Below are 12,956 nucleotides of genomic sequence, written 5' to 3' on the forward strand. Positions count from 1 at the left end.
GGAGCAGAGAGAATAGGAAGCTCGGCTAGATAACTTTGAGCTCGTCAAAGGCCTTTTTCTGCTCGGCTCCCACTCGAACTTGGTGGCTTTTTCAACACCTTGAAGAACGCAATTGCTTTTCGGCTGCTTGGGAAAGGAATCGATTCAGTGCGGCTAGACATCCGGTTAGCCTTTGCACGTCATGTATGGACTTCGGCATTGCCATGTTCTGAACGACTTGAACTTTTGAAGGGTTTGCCTTGAGTCCGTCCTTTGAAACCAACAACCCAGAACTTTCCCGAATCTACCAAAAAGGTACACTTTTGGGATTAAGTTTGAGGTTGGCTTTTCTTGAGCACGTTGAGAGTGGACTTGAGGTTGTGCTCGTACTCCGAAGTGCTTTTGCTTTTGACGACTATATCGTCAAACATACACTTCGACCTCCTTTCAATCAGGTGCCGAAAAAGCTTGTCTACCATCCTTTGATAAGTGGCTCCGGCATTCTTTAGACCGAATGGCATCTGTTTATAAGCGAAAATGCCGAAATCGGTAATGAAAGCTGTTTTCGGAGCGTCACTCTCATCCATCAATACTTGGTGATATCCTTTGTATAAATCAAGAAAACAGAAAATTTCGAAGCCGATCAAAGCTTCTACTTTTTTATCTATATTCGGAAGGGGATAGCAAATCTTTTGGACAGTGCTTGTTTAGATCGGTAAAATCTATGCACATCCGCCATCCTCCTCCTTTTTTTCTTGATCATCACAGGATTGGCCACCCAAGAAGGATATTTCACCTCGAATAGTACATCCGCTTTTAGTAATTGGCGGACTTCGTCATGGATGACTTGGCTTCTTTCTGCCGCAAAGAGTCTTTGCTTCTGTTTTACCGGCCGGATTGAAGATCAATATTTAACCGATGAGTGATTACCTCGGGGGGCACTCCGGTCATGTCCAACGGAGACCATGCAAAGACATCTTTGTACTCCTTGAGGAGCTGAATGGTCTTTTCCCGAGTAGAGCGCGTTCCTGCGAAGCCGACCTTGACCGTTCTGGATGGATCATCTTCGTATAACTGAACGGTCATTGAGTTCGGCTCTGAAGTGACTTCGGTCATCTCGCTTGCCTCTGACTCCGGTTGCTGTGATTGCTATGCTTGATGGTGCCGAACTGATTGCTCGGCACTTTTAAGCGCAATCTGCAGACATTCTTTTGCTCTCTTTTGATCACCTCGGATGACCGCTATCCCTTTTAGTGGGGATCTTGATGGTGAGGTGATAAGTAGAGCAAACGGCCCGAACTGCGTTGAGCCAGTCTCTTCCCAGGATGATGTTGTACGGAGACCGAGCTTTTACCACAAAGACTCGATCATCGTATTGGAACTTGTAGGCGCTTTTCCCACCGTGATCGGAAGGCTGATAATACCTTCAGGGCGGGTTCCTCCTGGGCGAAACTTTTCAGAGGAAGTGGAGCCGGACTGAGCCGAGCTGGATCCACTTCCATTTTATCGAAACATTCTTTAAAAAGAATGCTGACTGACGCTCCTGTATCCACAAATACTCTGTGGATCAGTTTGTTTGCCACTCCGGCTTGAATGACAATAGCGTCTTGGTGAGGAGAGATGGCTGGGACGGGATCGGCATCTGAAAATGTAATCACTTCGTCCTTCTTCAGCCTTTTATGTGTTGCTCCTCTTGATTGGAACCTCTGCGTTCTGCTTTTAGGGACGACTTAGTCTTCCGGCAGGGAGAGCATCAATAGTCAGGATTACTCCATCGTATTGCGGCTCGTCGTCGTCCTCGGGATCCTCATGCCTTTTCGGATCCTGAGGATTGCAGTTCGCACCTCTCTGCCTTTTGTTCTTTTTCGGCTGCTTGCTTGATATTTTTTTAACGTTCCTGTTTTCACAAGAACATCAATACCTGCAGCCAAATTCTCGGCATTCTCGTATCGTGACCGTGGGTTTGATGGAAGGGAGCAATATTGATCCTGAGGTCGCCGTGCGGCTGATTTCGTCATCCGCTTTGGTCTTTCGAACATATCGGAATGTAGTTCGAAAATTTCCGCTCTTGACTTGTTCAGCGGTACGAACTGAGCGGGCAGCTTTCTCGGGATTGAGACGGGGTCCCAATCTGTCTTGCACCGGGGCCTTTTGAATTCTTTCAAATGGAGTCCGGCGAGGATGCCCCCGATCGCTATGATCGGGCTTCCTTCTGTCTTCTCGGGACGATGAGCTGTCTAACGACCGTTTGCGACGGTCTGCCTCATCGGCCCGGGAGTACTGGTCCCGCAATGTCCCACATTTCCTGAGCTGTCTGCGGACCGCACTCACACGAGCTTCCTGTAGAGAGCTCCGGGCAGGATTCCATTTTGGAATGCCGAGATGATAAGCAGATCGTTGAGATCGTCTACTTGCAGGCATTCCTTGTGGAATCTTGTCATAAAGTCGCTGATTTTTTCGTCGCGACCTTGACGAATGAAGCAGCTGAGCCGAAGTGATCCGGGCTTCCGCTTTCTGAAAGAACCTCCGGTGGAAAGCATCCATTAGATCTCGGTAGGATCTAATGCTGCCTTGAGGAAGGCTGTCGAACCACCTTCTGGCGTTCCCAATGAGCAGCTCGGGGAACAGCTTGCACATATGGACCTCATTGAGACCCTGGTTCGCCATATTATATTGATAGCGTCCCAAGAAGTCATGAGGATCCTCTAGCCCGTCATAAGTCATTGACGGTGTCCGGTAGTTCCGCGGCAAGGAGTTCGGGTGATGTCGTCTGAGAACGGAGTCTTTAATGCTCCGTACATGGCGAACCGACATCTCTTCGGTACGGAGGAGATGAAGTTCTCCTGTGGTTCCGGTACCGAGGAGGAACAGGAACATGTCGGGGTTGAGGATTCTTTCTCTGGAAGACACGTCACTACTGCGGTAGTGACTTTCATGTCTGGATGAGGAGGGAGAATCCGCCGTTGTCTTCTCCGGCTGTTTGCTCTTCTGCAGGAAGGTTAAGAACTCCTCTGCTTCTCGGCAAGAACAGCTTGACAGCTTCATTTAAATCGGGCTGCTGGGAAGACTCGGTGCGATGACTCCTGGAGTGGCTTGTTCTTCATCGTGAAAACTGGAAGTAGATGTCTCCCGAGGCTGTTTTTCCGGACCTGCGGGCTGGACTAGCTTCCTCATGGTTTTCACGAACGGTATTACGGGTAGTGTGTGATCTGGTATGCATTTTTTTTTGGGGTGGAAAAAGGGTCAAAAATTCGCTTATCACAAATTTGGTTCTCTGGTTCCCACAGACGGCGCCAGTGATGAATCGGCGAATTTCTGATGTTAGTGAATGCAGGAAAAACGCAGATCACGACACAGAGAATTTACGTGGTTCGATTTACTGAGGTAAATCTACGTCCACGGGGAAGAAAAAGAGCAGAGTTGTATTGCTTGATCTGTTTTCTACAGCTTACAATACAGACTTGCTATTTGTATTCTATCTCTAGAGATCGAGAGAATGTAACCCTATCTATCTGATCTAGGTTCTATTTATACAAAGGACCAAGATCGTGGCATGCAGCTATTTACTAGGTAGTGGATGTCGTGGAGATCGTGGCGATCTTGCATGGGTCCACTATCCTGCATGAGTTAATGACTGCTTGACACCACTAATAGATCGTGGGTGTAGTGGAGGTCGTGGAGGTTCTGCATGAGTCCACTATCTCCCAGTTCGGTCGAATACTGAGACCGAACTGCTGAATTATTGCCGAGCAGCTTTTGCCGATCTGAGAGTAGAGCTTGATGCCGACCTGAGAGCAGAGTTTGATTGGTTGGCTTTTACCGAGCTGTAGGCTGGGGCCGAACTCTTTGGTTGTGCCGAACTGAACTCTTTAGTCATGCCGAACTGATACTCTTCTTGGGCTTTACTGCTGTTGGCTTGTTTAGTACGTACTCCATCAATTTGTGATTAGAATTTAGATATATATACCAACTCCCAACATTTAGGTTTTGATTGAACTTAATATTATGACATTTCAATATATATTCAAAGATGTGAAAATGAAATATAAACATTCGAGTGCCTTACTTTGGCAATACGGTGTTTTGTTTTTTTTAAATGCTCATTTTGTTCAATAGTTTTTCACTCTCTCTCTCACAAACACACACACACACAGTTTTCTTTTTAGTTTGCAAAATGCAAGCATGGCTGGTGCGGTTATGTATAGAATGATGGCAGCTGTGGCTGGTTGTGATGCTTTGCAGCAGAGTATTTGGCGATCCAGACTTGCTTCAAGATATTTGTGTTGCTGATCTCACTTCTGCTACTTATCCATTTTAAACTATTTTATGATTGTACATGACATGACCACTACTTCAATTCTCCATAATTTCTTATTTTATCTCTACTCTAAGGGCTTGTTCTGTTTGTCATATAGAGGTCATTTAAATTATGTATCTGTGCCTATCATGTGTTCTATTTGACATACACCATAAATGCACAGCCCTACAAATGGGCTTTGGCCCGTTTCTTTTTGGCCATATAATGGCGTTAGTGTATCGGGGTCTGGCCCTACGATACATATTAGGCTCTAATCAGGGTTTGAGGTAAACCAATAACATTTGCTTTGAACATGCATAGAAAATTGGGGGAATCGTAGCATAACATTCCCAAACCAACACAAGCCCTTTGAACAAATCTGTGCAGAAGAGAAGCGACACTCACCGCAACGAGAGATTTCAGGTGAGTCTGTTCTTTGTTTTGTTTGCATTGATTAATTTTTTCGAAGGCTACAAACCCAATTCGAATTTGTAATTTTGAATTAATCCTCCTACCGGTTCATTCCCTATTTTTTTTTCGAAATCTACAAAACCCATGGAATCTCCCTTTCTAATTGAATAATTTGAATTTGTAATTTTGAATCCAACCCAAGTTTACAATTGAATTGATTAATTCATTTGAATTTGAATTTTTTTGGAGGCTAAAAAACCCTAGATCGTATTGTGGGGAATCTGCCTTTCAGTTAATGTAGCAAACGAATTTATTAATTCATTTGGCCGTTTTCGAATGCAATCCGGTGTTATAGGTTATATGGATTGTAGAATTACGTGGCTGATTCGTTTTGTGCGTCTCGACGTGTGATTTGGGGTTTTTGAATGCAAATGAAACCGCGTAATAGATGTTAATTAAGATGTCTGGTTTAATGATAAAGAATTAAAGATGCTGAATTTTGGTTGAACTCAGTGAGAAAAATGGGATTTTGAAGTTTTCCACTGCAATGGTGCATAGTTTAATTTTTTCTCATCCAATTGCTTACTTTGAATTTGTAATGTTGAATCCAATCGATTCAAAATATAGTGTGAGAAATATACCAGTATTTCAGCAACTTGTTGTGTGAAAAAAATTAATATTGATGTTGCATCGTGCTAATTGTGATGTAGAGAATTCACAGCTTTGTGGTTATTATTTGAATAATGAAAGGGTAGTTGAATAGTTTAAGCTTCCTTTATTTGAATGATGAAAGATTAGTTGGAATTGAAACTTATTTGTATATCTATGCACAGATGAGGGAACATAAGAAGCAAAATGCTTATGTGAGGCAAATAATTGAGGACATAATTTGGACTCAAACCGTGGCGCGAATTTGTATACTGCACATGATTTTTAGCAAAGTTTCGAAGAAAAGGAGGCGAGCTGAATTTGCGTTGGCTTACGACATTCTGAATCGAGTACCGATGCAGATTCAACGTTTAAACAGACTCGTTGGGGTAACTGACACAGATTGTTTAGTTAATTGTAGGATGGACCGGAATACGTTTGGAAGGTTGTGTTCATTGTTTACAGAGTTGGGAATGTTACGCGTCCGGCGGTTCGTAGGGATAGAAGAGCAAGTCGCCATTTTTCTAGGTGTCATAGCACATCACAAGAAAAACCGTGTTGTTCGATTTGATCATTGGCGATCAGGGAACACAGTTTCATTCTACGTTCATGAGGTCCTTGCAGCAGTATTAAAGTTGCATTCCTTGTTCTTGGTCAAACCCGAGCCTATTCGCGAAGATTGTGTAGATTGGCGATGGAAATGTTTTCAGGTATGTTTTATATTTTAGTAGCGAAGACTATTCTTTTTGGAATAAACTATATATTCAGCATTTCACTACGTGAGTGTGTGGCTACTTCTTGTGCATACAGGGGTGTCTTGGTGCTCTTGATGGCACCTACATTGACGTTTTAGTACCAAACGAGGACAAACCACGGTTTAGGAATAGGAAGGGTCAGATAACAACCAACACTTTGGCCGCTTGCGACAGGCACATGCGTTTCACATACATATTACCCGGCTGGGAGGGATCAGCTGGCGATGCTCGAGTGCTTCGCGATGCCGTAACTCGTCCTCATGGGTTGCGAGTCCCAATAGGTAAATTGACTAGCTTTGAATAAGTTACAATATTCAGCAACATATATCAATTCAAATGGAAAATTTATATTTGGTTAGTTTTTACTAAACTGATGTTGAGTTTTGTCTGGTCTAGGTAATTATTATTTGTGTGATAATGGATATGCGAACAGTGAAGGTTTTCTAACCCCTTACAAGGGGGTGAGGTATCACCTCCAAGATTGGGGTCCTGATGCGCAAATTCCACAAAATGCTGTAGAGCTCTTCAACATGCGTCATACCAAAGCTAGGAATGTAATTGAGAGAGCATTCGCGGTACTGAAGATGCGGTGGGGTATTTTGCGCAGTGCCTCCTTCTATCCCCTCAAAGTTCAAATAAATTTAATTATAGCATGCTTCCTTCTCCATAACTACGTTCGGTCTGAGATGCCAATTGATCCACTCGATGACCTTTTGGACTGCATGCCTGAGAGCCAAGGGGCTGAGGCCGAGGGAGATCATAGGGACATTGAATACGTTGACTACGTTGAGGCAACGTCATCTTGATCATCCCTTGTTACGCCCACCACCCATTCAAGGCCATTGAGCATTTGGAGTCTGCAGAGATTAGGTAAGCTACCTCCATGCTCGCACATCCATTCATAAGGAATAACCTTCATGTCAAAAAAGTATGTGTCGTTGTTAGTTTGGAAAGCAAGCCTCGCATGTAAAATACATATGAATTTTCCAACTTACCATGCGGTACAAGCATGACCGTGTAGTCAATGTCCGACAAAACGATGGTTTAATGTGCCTAGGAACCGGAAAGTTAGTGGTTATATGCAAAATAAAAATGTTCGATAATCGACAACAATAAATTACTTACTCCGGCAGCAGTGGCGGAGGAGCTGATGCTGATGCCATTGCATACATGATGTGATTAGAGAATACAGTTTGGTTCCGAAGAGTGATACTTTGGGGGCTTGTACAACATAAGCTCTTCAATATAGCTTTGTGGAGGCTACATCTTACCCGTGAGCTGATTTGACAAAGCATTTTCCAAACAAAATAAATCTGCTCCACCCATCACTATATGAAAGACAACACAGTAGCAACAATGAGCTGTAAAATCATGCAGGAATCTCCTATTATCATGCAGGAATCTACTCTAAACAAGGCTGCGATGGCAGATATGCCCCTCACGAGTCTGATTTGTCTAGTCATTCACGGGCATACAATTGCTTGGGATGGTGATGAAATAACTCATATTTAGCTGACCCTTCAATTGAAGCTTGGACCCAGCAACTTTGGCTTCTTTCATTCCTTCACTTGAAATGGGAACAAAAATCCCTCAACAAGGCTTTTTCTTTTACAAATCAAGCTGGACAGCTGAGGTAGATTCACTGCTGCTATCCTTGATAATCAAAACCAAAGAAATGAACAAGTGGAGCGGTTCCGTGATCCCCATACCCATCCTCGAAGAAGTGGCGGAGGTGCTCACCAAAGAAGTGGGGGTGCCATTCACATGGCCACAATTGTACGAGAGATTTCAGAACCTTGAAGAGAGACACATACTTTTCGACAAGGTAGTCAAAACCAACGGTGTGTATTGGAATGCTAACACCAACGTGGTCATGGCACCGGAGCAAGTATGGAAACCCATTTTGAAGGTAGGTGGATACAATGTTTGTTTTATGTCAGCTTGTTCATTGTAACTCCATGGCTCCGTTGTTCTTGTAGGAAAATAAATTGGCTGCAGCTTATTACTATTGTGGGGACCCCGAATTTCCAAGATTGAGGTTGCTGTTCGGACCGCAAGATATTAAGCAGGAGAGTGCACCACTGATATTCAATATTTCTGACACTACCGTGCCCGTAGAGGATCTCAATCTGATGTTTAAGCCATTAGATGGAGTTGGAATGGCGCCGACCGTGGAGCTAAGCGTGTCCGTCTCTTCTCCTCCCATGCCCAAAGTGCCAAAGATGAAACGCAATTTGTTTGGAGACGGGTTCACGAATGTGGGTAGTCAGTCCAATAACGAGGATATGGACCCGCGTATCGGGAAGAAATACCCCCAAAGCCGAAGAAATTTCCTCCAAGCAATTTAGGTTCGCCACATGGAAGTTCATGTGGCTCTTCGAACACCCACAAGTATTGACGTTTTATGTTGTATTTGTCTTCCTTCTACTCTATTAAGCTAGGTTGTGTATGTGATCTATCTCGTGTACGTTTTGCTGGAATATCTATGTGGAAATTCAATCAATGAGATCAATATTTGCTGATTAAGGTTTTCCTTCAAATGCAGCTGATTAAGGAATACTAGGAAATCGTTTACTGATTAAGGCAACATAATCCTTCCTACAAAAGATGATAGATAATAATATAATCTACAGACAATTGCAACAAGCCAATGTTGAAGAGGGGCTTCCAAAAAAAAAGTTTCAGACAGAAAATAGGCTTTATAAATTATATCAGGCAAGCCATCGACCTACGCCACCCCTTCACCCGTTGTAGATTCCCCCATCTATCCCGAACCATATTTCGCAAGCACACGAAGCACGAACGCGATACGGTCATCATCCGGCATCCCAAGAAAGAAATCCAACCTTTCCACCTTCTCCAGAATAATCTCCCCTGCATCAAACTTTTGCTCCCTTGTCAGTCCAGGCAAGCGACCTAGTTCAGCAAATACTTCCTTCCGTGCTTTGCTCAGATCGAACTCATAACCAATGCGGAGGGATAAAGAATCCAACCTCACGTTGGTGGCGTCATTGATTTTCCCCAGCAGTTCAATGAGACCATCTATAGAATGGTCAGCCTTTCTCTTTTTCCCACCCGCAGGCCGAGCAGCTTTCTCACGGTTAGTGTTGCCTGAGCTTTCAACCGGAGCATCGGGAGGAGTGCTGGTCTGACTCAGTGGATGAGAAGTGGGCACATCAGTAGAGCCAACAGAGTTGCCAACCTCACCTCCATCGCTTGAGCCTGAGCCGGTGTCCTGAGTGTAAAGCCCATTGACCGCATCCATCAAACCAGTAGCTGATCCCCCAGCAGCCCTATCCTTACCAAAGATGACCTGCCAATGGTCCCAGAATGGCCAGCTCTTATCCCTCATGTAGCGAGCATGAGGGTCTTGCTGTACATACGAATTCGTAACATAACACACACCATCAGAATTGCCAATGTGAAGCAAACATATTGAGTATTATTTTTAAAACTAACTTGAAAACATGATGATATCCATTAGAACGAGATTTGGTACCTTGACAATTTGCGACCACTGATCGTCGTCGCAATCTATCTTGTAGTCGTCGTGGAGGTTGAACCCCACACCGCTACGACTTAAGATGCCACGCAAAGAATTGTAGCATCTTTTCCAGGAAGTGAGCTTCGAGTTAATATGAGGAGTTGCTTTGATGTCAGTGTTGGGGTAATGCTTCTTCAGGGCTTCCTCGAGTCTGCCAAGGTAGCCTGTCCGAAATCCATTATCGGCTTTCCATCCGGTGACAACAAGGTCCTTCAGCGCAACCACAAGAATCTCCTCCTCACGGTATGACCAGGTTCGGCGGGTTCGGTCACCGTTGCCTCTCCTTGACCGTCCAAGGCGGGAATTCACTGAACCACAACAAAATCACCCAATTAAAACTGTAAAGCACTGCAAGATCTAAGAACGAAATGCGAATTCACTGGTGCTTTCAAATAAATTACCAAACGAAATGATGTTGAACCATACGAAAATAAACTCTCTTTTATTCAATTCTGAGATAGCTATATGTACCTTGCGAACTCGGCACATCAGGGGAAGTGAACCTTGAACGCATGTAGTCAGACATCTTCAACTGGACAAAGTGAAAATAGCTTCTGCGGAATTTGCGAGGCGATTCTGGAACACTGAAATGGAAGAGCGGCGGAAGAGAGTTGTAATATATATTCTCCAATTTAGGTTTGGGTATTGTGGTATTTGATTTACAGCAAACCAAACACACGATATATATCACTTGTGCTTTATATAGTGCAAACCAAACAGCTGAAATGAATAACCCAACTTCTAATTTGTGTCATATTTATCTGGCCTCTCCTTATCTACCCTAAATCCTATTGGACAAACAGAACAAGCCCTAAGGGTATTCACTATGGATAGCCGCGGCTATAGCATCGGTTTGGGGCGGAAGCGGGGCGGCTTATAGTGGCATTGGGCAGACACCGAAATGGGGGCGGTAGGCGGCGGACGGGCTTCAGGCGACTCCGGGGCGAGGACGCGCCTCCTCCGGGGCGGACGCGGCGATAGGCGCGGCGCCTATAGTGGCGGACCTGTCCGCCGCGCCGGTGGACGATTTTTTTTTTTAATTTAGTGTTTAATTTTAATTTTAATTTTAATTTCTTCACGTATAGTCGTCTTCTTCTATTTACGTATAGCCCGATAAATTTATTCATAATTGCTTGAAACATTATAAATTAAAATTGATTATAAAATTTGGGGGCTATTGGAGGTGTCCACTATAGTGGCGGAAATAAAATTTTGGGGCTATGAACAACAAAACTGGGGCTATGGACAAAAACTGGGATGAGACTATTGAGGGTGTCCGCCTCATAGTGGACACTCTAACAGTAGTACTAACATTTATCTACGTCAATGCTGCTATTGAAAACGCACGGAATCATTGGGTTCTTGTGTCCTTTTATAATCCATTAAGAAGTATTATTATTTTAATTATTTTATTAGTGTTCAAATTATTTCTTCATTTTTAATATGTCGCCTCCGTTCAATTCATTGTCCTCATTGCCATGACCATCACAACTCCTTTGTGGAGTCATATCTCATTTTTAACACGCTTGATGAATCGTCTCTTGTAGTAGTTGTTATGTTAGATTTGTAGTGTCACCTTAACCGTGGATTGAATCAATATCAATTTGACCCGATAACAACTCAAATTATTTGCTCTACTCTTATCTCAAGAACCCTTCAACTTATTAATTCCCTCACTAAATATTCATTAATTACTAAAATATCCATAAAACTCTTAATTTTGAAGTACTTTTCTGATAAGAAATTTATGCCTGCCTTATCACCAATCAATTTGAATAATTTAAACAGAAATGAGTTCAATTTCCATCATGCACTTAATATTTATGGATAAATAAATATAGTCTACAATGACGGATATTGGTAAACAGAATTGAAGCTAAACGGATATTCGTGCAAGTCAAACGTGACGGCGGAGGACTTCTTCTCCGGTGGCTTAGCTAAACCCGGCGCCACCAACACCTCCACCGGGTCAGCCGTCAACACACTCGGCGTCTCCCTGGCCAGCGTCGACTACGCCCCGGGCGGCCTCAACCCGCCCCACAAGCACCCACGCGCCACCGAGGTCGTGTTGGTGCTCAAAGGCGAACTCGACGTCGGCTTCATCACCACCGCCAACGTCCTCATCTCCAAGTCCATCAAGGAAGGGGACATCTTCGTTTTCCCTAAAGGCCTAGTCCACTTCCAAAAGAACAGTGGTGACTCCCCGCCGCCTTCAACAGCCAGCTCCCGGGGACGCAGTCCATCGCTGAGACATTGTTTGCTGCTTCGCCGCCGGTGCCGGATAATGTGCTCACCAAGGCGTTTCAGGTCGACAAGATTAAGTCCAAGTTTGCACCTTGAGTTCATAAAATTATTAATTTTATACTCCACTTGAGTTTGTGTTTTTGTGTACAATTATTGATTAGTAGTGATTTAAATAATGTGTAGGTAAAATTTACTTTGTTAATGTGATCAAGAATAAAGTAATAAAATTCCGTTATAACTAATTTTCTAGCTCTTTATTGAGTTATTGGAGTCTTGGGAGTCATATTTTATTTTATACTAGAACTCTAAAAGATTTATAAAAGTCCGAAAAAAAACTCTTGTTTTAGAGCACACGTGACATGACAAATTATTTCATTTAGATGATTGTTGTGGTTTATTTGGACACCATTGCGACAACCTTCATGATGCTCATAGTGTTTAACCACATGTACAAACAATTTGCTTTCAACAATATGCAAGTGGCGGATCTTTGGGGGGGGGGGGGGTCCCGGCTGTTCGAAGAGCTTAAACTTTCCCTTGAATCGAGTCAAAAATAGCATATCCGCCCCCTCCGTGGAGTGTAGAACTCTATTTGCTTTCAACAAACGTCATATAAAATGTATCCAATGGTTTGATTGTTGAGTTTTTAACCTAGAGGCTAGGGTTCAATCATCAATAACAACAACATATGTTATACCATTCTTTACTTTTTTTATTTTACCAATTCATATTTCTTCTTATTATCAAAATAATACCTTTAAATACTTTATGAAATCTAAACTTTTACTAATGTGCATATATTATGCTGTTATATTTATTCTTTAATTAAAACCATTTTTAATCTTGTGTTAAAGTTTTTTGGTCCTAAAGTACTTATAAATTGTGATCCATGCATCTTATTCTCTATGTAACAAAATAAACGTTTTAAATATTTTTGAAATCTAAATATTTACTACTTTACTTATATCACTTTTGTATATAATATTTACAATGATTTTGAATGTACGTAATAATTATAATAATTTTATATTTTAAAATGAATAATACATATTTGCAAGGTATAATACATGTTTATATT

General features: G+C 42.8%; 3 protein-coding genes and 1 pseudogene across 3 annotated transcripts; 3 read left to right on the plus strand and 1 right to left on the minus strand.

Annotated features, from left to right (window-relative positions):
- The first annotated feature begins 4,417 nt into the window (after window positions 1-4,417).
- Window positions 4,418-7,146, plus strand: LOC121741802. The gene is made up of 4 exons (XM_042134721.1): window positions 4,418-4,699; window positions 5,521-6,045; window positions 6,146-6,371; window positions 6,487-7,146. The coding sequence occupies exons 2-4, from the start codon at window positions 5,521-5,523 to the stop codon at window positions 6,894-6,896; spliced, it is 1,161 nt and encodes a 386-aa protein (XP_041990655.1). The 5' UTR covers window positions 4,418-4,699; the 3' UTR covers window positions 6,897-7,146.
- Window positions 4,709-8,616, plus strand: LOC121741804. The gene is made up of 3 exons (XM_042134723.1): window positions 4,709-4,999; window positions 7,640-7,999; window positions 8,070-8,616. The coding sequence occupies exons 2-3, from the start codon at window positions 7,664-7,666 to the stop codon at window positions 8,436-8,438; spliced, it is 705 nt and encodes a 234-aa protein (XP_041990657.1). The 5' UTR covers window positions 4,709-4,999; window positions 7,640-7,663; the 3' UTR covers window positions 8,439-8,616.
- A 23-nt stretch (window positions 8,617-8,639) lies between these two features.
- Window positions 8,640-11,267, minus strand: LOC121741803. The gene is made up of 3 exons (XM_042134722.1): window positions 10,106-11,267; window positions 9,590-9,942; window positions 8,640-9,463 (listed from the first exon to the last, which is right to left on the minus strand). The coding sequence occupies exons 1-3, from the start codon at window positions 10,158-10,160 to the stop codon at window positions 8,855-8,857; spliced, it is 1,017 nt and encodes a 338-aa protein (XP_041990656.1). The 5' UTR covers window positions 10,161-11,267; the 3' UTR covers window positions 8,640-8,854.
- Window positions 10,876-12,120, plus strand: LOC121810375 (annotated as a pseudogene).
- The last annotated feature ends 836 nt before the right edge of the window (window positions 12,121-12,956 follow it).

Source organism: Salvia splendens, chromosome 7, assembly GCF_004379255.2.
Source record: "Salvia splendens isolate huo1 chromosome 7, SspV2, whole genome shotgun sequence".
In the NCBI taxonomy this organism is placed as follows: domain Eukaryota; kingdom Viridiplantae; phylum Streptophyta; class Magnoliopsida; order Lamiales; family Lamiaceae; genus Salvia; species Salvia splendens.